At 41.7% G+C, this 6,866-nt stretch overlaps 1 protein-coding gene across 1 annotated transcript; it reads right to left on the reverse strand.

Moving 5' to 3' along the window:
• Positions 1-724: 724 nt before the first annotated feature.
• On the reverse strand, positions 725-1,471 carry HSPB3 (heat shock protein family B (small) member 3). The gene has a single exon (XM_006074170.4). The coding sequence runs from the start codon at positions 1,286-1,288 to the stop codon at positions 839-841; it is 450 nt and encodes a 149-aa protein (XP_006074232.2). The 5' UTR covers positions 1,289-1,471; the 3' UTR covers positions 725-838.
• Between the last annotated feature and the right edge of the window lie 5,395 nt (positions 1,472-6,866).

The raw sequence follows: 6,866 nt of genomic DNA on the forward strand, positions 1-6,866 counted from the left end.
GGATTATGCAGTGAGAACAGATGCAGTGCATTTTGCCATCTTCTGAAATCTAACATTTTAAGTAACATTTAAAGAGCATAGTTTAAATTTTCTTGAATTCAGTCATTGTACTTTTCAAAGTGGTTTCCTAAACTTTATATTAATTTAAGTATGACAATGCATCTTAATATTTCATAAATATCCACAAAACATACACTGTGCTTTAAAAAATGCTGCAGCTAAGATTCACCTTAGCTTTTTTTTTTTTAATGAGGTACATATTTCGAACTTTTAAAAATCATATTTGTATCTGAAAATTCCAACGTAAGTTTAAAACAGTAACAAATGTAGTGACTCATAAATATATTTCAGATCCAATTTTCCAGTACTATTTTTTAACCTTCATATTCTATATTTACAAAGCCACGCTATAATAAAATACGCTGAAAAGAAAAGCTCATTAAGTGAAGGAGATCACAGCTCTTTTTAGCACTATAAAACACTTTCATAAAATGGATAAGAATTTCTTAAATTGGTGTGGCTCTTTTGCCATCAACTGTTAGAAATGCAAGCTTCTCTGGCATTGTTGAAGTAAGGAAGAAATAATTCTGAATCGTTTCTACTATCAGACTACAGTCTCCTAAACTGTCAATGTTTCAGGTGTTAAGAATAGCATCAACCTGAGCTGTAGGAACATATTTAACAACTTTCCTTTCGTAATAAAATAACAAAGACAACCTCAACATACCAGGAATTATGTCTGTGTTTTTAATCTTCATAAAAATCATTTCAAACGTGGATAATACACACATTCCCGTGATACCATGGGCTAAACTAGAATCTTCCTCTCGACACCATGTCACTTGGTCCCAGCCGAATCCTTTACTTCCACCACCAGAATTCCATCGTGACAGAGGATCGCCGACAAATCTTTGGTTTCAATGCCGTCGGGCAGTTTATACTGTCGGGTGAAGCTTCTGGAGATAAAGCCGTGCTCATCCATTCTGGTTCCATGTTGAGCTTTTATCAGCAGCCAGCCCTCGAAGGTCTGAATGATGATATCTTCGGGGAGGAATTGGACCACGTCCAGCAGGACCTGGAAGCGGGATTCGCCTCTCTGGGACGGCATCTCAGCGGCGTCCACTGGAGGAGCCTGGGCCGCCCTGGCCTTCCCCAGGTCCACCGTGGTTGGCCCGGGCAGTGCATATAAAGCGTGATCCAGCCTGCAGTCTTCCAGACCTCGAGCTTCGAATTCCTGCTCGTATCGCACTGGAGTCTCGATGAGGTGCCTCAGGATGATTTTTGCCATAGTGGAGGCAAAACCGGCATCCAGCAGCGTTCTCCCGGTCCGATGTCCGCGTGGAACTTCGCCGCTGCCTTCCAACTAGATTATCAGAGAGCTGCTCTTCGCTTATAACCCCGCGAGAGCAACCCTTTAATTAGACCTGAATCACAGTGCCGCACGCTCCCTCTTGTCTTTTCGCTCCTGCTGACAATGAACGGCTATTTATAGGGTGTGTTTCGAAGTTGCTTTTAGCACGCAGCTTGCTCGAGCTGCCGAGTCAAGGATTGCCCTTACGTTCTCAGTTATCCTTGGCAAGTGTGTCGGCCTCGCTTACCCAGAGAGAGAGAGTCAGAAACAATATTTGAGAAATATTTGAGTGCTCTGTCTTTGTGAACTACAGCGAACTGAGGGATCAGAACAATCTAGAGATGAGCACTTATCTTGTATGAACTAAGTCTGCACTAATCCTAGTCTCCAGGCACAAAATCAGGGGGAGGAGACTTGAGCTTTAAATTGATTAGGAATCAATTACACACACACAGGCACATTAAAATCGCAAACATTCAACAAGCCCTCAGCCCTCTATCCTATACATTTATTTTCATTTCATCCTTTAATCTTCTATCCTTAAGTGACATCTGAGCCAGGCCATCTGGGTTTATTAAATTTGACTCATGAAAAATTAGATCAAATGACTGAGCCAGACAATGATGTCCAACCTCAGAAGGGGTTGAAAGGCATAGAACAGAATCTTAGCAAGGAAAATAGAGCTCCAGGGCAGGGAAAAAGCTTAATGCTTTTTAACTATTTGATACTAAAGCCCAGAAAACTAAGGATTAATCTAGTTGCAGCTCTGCTGTTGAAATGGCAAAAATAAATAATATACTTCCTAACTGTAACCCCCTTAACATTAAACTTAGATTGAAAAAGAATGAGGTAACTCTTTATCCACTGCTATGGCAAGATCTCCAAGACATGTTAAGTACAAAAGGAAAGTCCAGAACAGCATATAATGTGCTGTATTTGTCTTTTTTTTTTAAGTAGGCATTTGCTTGTGAAATAGAATCTGAAAGTTATGTCATGGGGAACAGAAGTTGCCTCCTGGGATGGTAGCAGAGTGATCAGAAGGCAGGGGCTAGAGGGAGACTTGTTTATCACTGTAAACACATTTGTGCTTTTAACTTCTATAGTGTGTTTGTAATGAACATACACACAAGAGGGTTTAAAATATAGAAAACTTCCTCTCCATGGAGGTTAGTATTCTCTAGAATAGGTAGACTCCAGAAGACCTTTCCTTAGAACACATGTCCATTTTCTTAGAATTAAAAATAAATCTAACTAGTTTTTAGTTTTAGTTTTTTATGGTAAAGAATCTGCCTGCAATGCCAGAGACTCAGGTTTGATCCCTGGGTTGAGAGGATCCTCTGGAGAAGGGAATGGCAACCTACTCCAATATTCTTGCCTGGAGAATCCCATGGACAGAGGAGCCTGGTGGGCTATCGTTCATGGGATCACAAAAAGTCAGACATGACTGAGTGACTAACACTTTCACTTAGGAAAGTCTAAAAAATTAAAAAACAAAATTTTTAATTTTTAAATTTTTAAAAATTAAAAATTAGAAAACAGAAGGGAACAATTTCCTTTAGCTCTTTTATAATACCCTAAAACTCTGAGTGGATATTTTGGTATATAGTTTAAAATATGCCTTAATTATGTTGTTCACACACAGCTTTTTTGACTTGCATTTTACAGGTTGATGACCCTCAATGGAAAAATGTATTCTTTGAAATCTTAATGTCCTCTGGCTCACAAAATATTGAAAGATGTTTTCACTGATGCTGCTCTGAGTGGTAAGTCAAAAACAGAACTTACTACCAGTGGCAGGAAATATATAAGGTACTAAGGATTTGGCTTTAAATTGCTGGAAAGAGTCATAGCAAAATTGAGAAGAAAGTATATAGATTTTCTATATATCCCCTGACCCCACACATACATAGCATCTCCCATTGTCAGCATCCCCACCAGAGGGTACATTTGTTACAATCAGTGAACCTACATTAATACATAATTTACATTAGGTTTCACTCTTCGTGTTGCACATTCTATGAATTTGCCCAAAGGTATAATCATGTGTATCCACCAAAATAGTATTATACAGAGTTGTTTCACTGCCCTAAAAATAGTTTGTGCTCCATCTATTCACCTCTCCTCCTCCCAACCTTTGTTCTGAAAAACTGCTGTAAAAAATAAGCCTGTGGATTTGTTGTGCTGGGTCTTCATTGCTGCACTCCAGCTTTCTCTAGCTGTGGTGATGAGGGCTGCTCTTCATTGCAGTGCTCGGGCTTCTCCCAGAGGCGGCTTCTCTTTTGTGGAGCATGGGCTCTAGAGTGCGGGCTCAGGAGTTGTGGCACATGGGCTCATCGCCCCATGGCATGTGTAATCTTCCTGGACCACGATCAAACCCATGTCCCCTGCATTGGCAGGTGGATTCCCAACCACGGGCCACCAGGGAAGGCCAAAAACGAAAAGTCTATTTAAAAAACTAAAACTTCTCTAAAAAATAAATACTAGAAAGATCCTGGTAGGGTGGACAGAGAAAAACATATCCAATTATGTTTTCTTGCCTTTAAGAATCTCTAAAATAGGTGAGGAGGACTAGATATGAGTGATGTTTCCATGTTGCTTGTATGACTGAGTTGCTGAGGTTTAAAGGGAGTAGTCACATTTCTGGAGCAAACACCCAAGGCTTCTACTTCTGCTGTTTCCCCCAAGCTGCCCTTTGACCCTAATCCTGCACCTTCTATCCTCCTCTAGGCTTCTGTTCAGCCACTTACCCTTTCTTGATGTTCTCTAGTCCCTCACTGTCCACAGGCCCCTCTCCATCAGCATAAAGTCAGTTGTACCCCATCTTTTTAAACCAAAGCAACACCTACTAGCCTTATGTCACCCGCTAGCTAATTATTCCCCTCCCAGCCCAGCTCCTTGAATTTGTAGCCTGTGTTCAATGATCACTCTCTGTGCTATTGCAAAATAACTCTGCCCTGGATTGATGTCAAAGTCAGCCTTATAGCCAAATCTGTACTTTAACCTTATCTTCCTTAACCTCTTGAGCATTTGACATAAGCCTCTCATCAGAAAAGAATGGCAACTATTTTTGTCCTAGCCTTGTCAAGAGGACAAGAGTTTTCTCTTATCCTATTCCATGCATTCTCAATGGAGGTGATGTCACCCTCAAGGGGGCAAAAATTGGTTCTTATGGAGCAAATCAATCAAACAAAAAATTCATGTTATCTAAGATTATACCAAATCTTAGCTCTAGGGAATGGATTATGGTCTTCCAAAAGGCCCAGGTACATAAACAGTCATAAAGAATATCTGTGGAATTAAAATTTCATGGGGGAGAGGGAGGAGAAATCAAGTGGAAAATGTCTTAAAGACTTTTGGGGGTGGAAGGCTGGAGCAATAATAAAGAAAAAATTGAGGATACAGTCCTAGTTGGCTTCATGAATTGCTCATCCAGACCCCAGTGGTGTCAGGGGCTCTTTGAGGGGATTTCAGTGCCAACAAGGCTTAGAGTCTGAGAAGGTTCCCTAGAAAGAGTAATCTCATGGCCTGGACAAGAAGATGATAGAGGGGGATAAATGGAGCTTTGGGAATTCAAGTGTTCCTGGCAACAGAATGATGTGTTCCAGGGCCTGGAGCCAGAGGAAAATTCTGTGATTGGAGGACAAAGGACACAGTGTGACCACAACGCAGGCCACAGAGTAGGAAGTGGGAGAAATGAGGCCGGAGAGGTGGGGAGCAGGGACCAGATCAGAAGAGATTTGTATGTCATTTTTGTTTTCAAATATCTACCAGTTGCTTTAAGAGTGATACCAGAATTCTTGTTTTAGAGTAAACACTAATCTTTCTCTTTGTAGTCCAAAGGCCCACTGAGGATTTTTTTTCCAAATTAAGGTTTAGATTCTATTCTGAAATATAGGAGTTAACTTCACAAAGACCCAAATCGGTGCCTGTTTCACTTTTCTGACTGTACCCACAATAAGAAGCATATCATCACCAGTGAACACACACACACACACGTGTGTGCATGCTCGGTCGTGTCCAACTCTGTGACCTCATGGACTGCAGCCCGCCAGGCTCCTCTGTCCATGGATTCTCCAGGCAAGAACACTTGAGTGGGTTACCATTTCCTCCTCCAGGGGATATCTTCCTGACCCAGGGATCAAACCCACATCTCCTAAAGCTCCTGCATTAGCAGGCAGATTCTTTACCACTGAGCTACCTGGAAAGCCCACATATACCCATACTGGGTACAAAATATTTAGCTTTACTACATGTAATGCACTCTGATGGTCTCTGTTTGATTCCATTTAGCTTAACAGTGAGACTTGCAACTCACTAAATTTATTTTACAGCCAGTTTGGAAAGCATTTACTTAACTTTTTATATTATTAAGCAAGGTAGTTCATCATCCTTGTAGGGTGAGTTATCCCTCTGTAGGGTGACTATGATGGTCTCCACTGGTTTTTCTTCTGTGGCTGCAGAGAGATGTTGAGTAGGTAAGGCAGCAAGAGATGTACCAGGACAAGACAGCATAGCTTGTGTCAAGTGCTGAAAGGTTAAGAACGATAAGGATGGAAGCACAGACTTAGCAGTGAGGGTGTCTGACTTAATGAGGGAGAGTCAGAGGCAAAATCGGGCAAAGGTTGAATTGCAGTTGTTTGGGGAGTGCATGTTGCAATTTCAAGGAGTTGGGTTGGGAGGAGATGGAACACATTCACTAGAGGCTGACATAAAGTCTGGAAGGCTTGTTTTGTTTTAATAAGATTTTCTTAAGAAAAGTGACCATTAGTCTGATGGAAAGGAGAGAACTGGTTAGCAAGGGGCCCTGGTGGGCCATGGTTGATGGAGTTTGAGACCTGAAGGGCCAATATCCTAAATATTCCTTTTAAACAAAGTGATTTTCTTATGCCATCCTCAAATCATGAGTAAGGTTTTTGTTCAGTGTTTCAGCCTGGTGTCAAATAGGCTTTGAGAGAATTAAGGCAGAGATTGTACCAGGCTTTGGGGAAACAAGTGCAGAGGGCCTCTGCTGTCAAAGGAAGCAGTAATGAGACAGAAGTGGATGATATCAGCAGTCTGCAAAGAGATAAAAGTGACAACCGAGTTAGAACATAGACACATGCCTGAAGGAACCCTAAAAATAATTGAATGATAATTTGATTGGACCTTGCTGCAATCTTGGAGGCTGGAGTCAGCTCTGGAATGTTGGCCTTATGGCCATGAAGGAATTTACATTTGAGATAGAAGCCATTTTAACAGGGTTTGAGAGGATGGACCAGCAGTGAGTCCCTACTGTGTTCACTCTGTCTTCCCTGAGTCCCTCCTATTGGGTTTACCAAGGCACCCACTTTGAGGCTTGACCCTGCTTCTGCTCCCAGGCCCATTATAACCAACAACTCATCAACAGCCTCAGCTCGCTACTACCACAGGGACTCACATCAATCTGGCCTTCTCAGAGCCTGTGGCATAGTCAAGAACCGGGAGTCTGCCCGTCCTTCTGAGTCTCCAGCCAGATTCCAAATTAGAGTTGGCATCA

Source organism: Bubalus bubalis, chromosome 19 (genome assembly GCF_019923935.1).
Source record: "Bubalus bubalis isolate 160015118507 breed Murrah chromosome 19, NDDB_SH_1, whole genome shotgun sequence".
Taxonomy (NCBI): domain Eukaryota; kingdom Metazoa; phylum Chordata; class Mammalia; order Artiodactyla; family Bovidae; genus Bubalus; species Bubalus bubalis.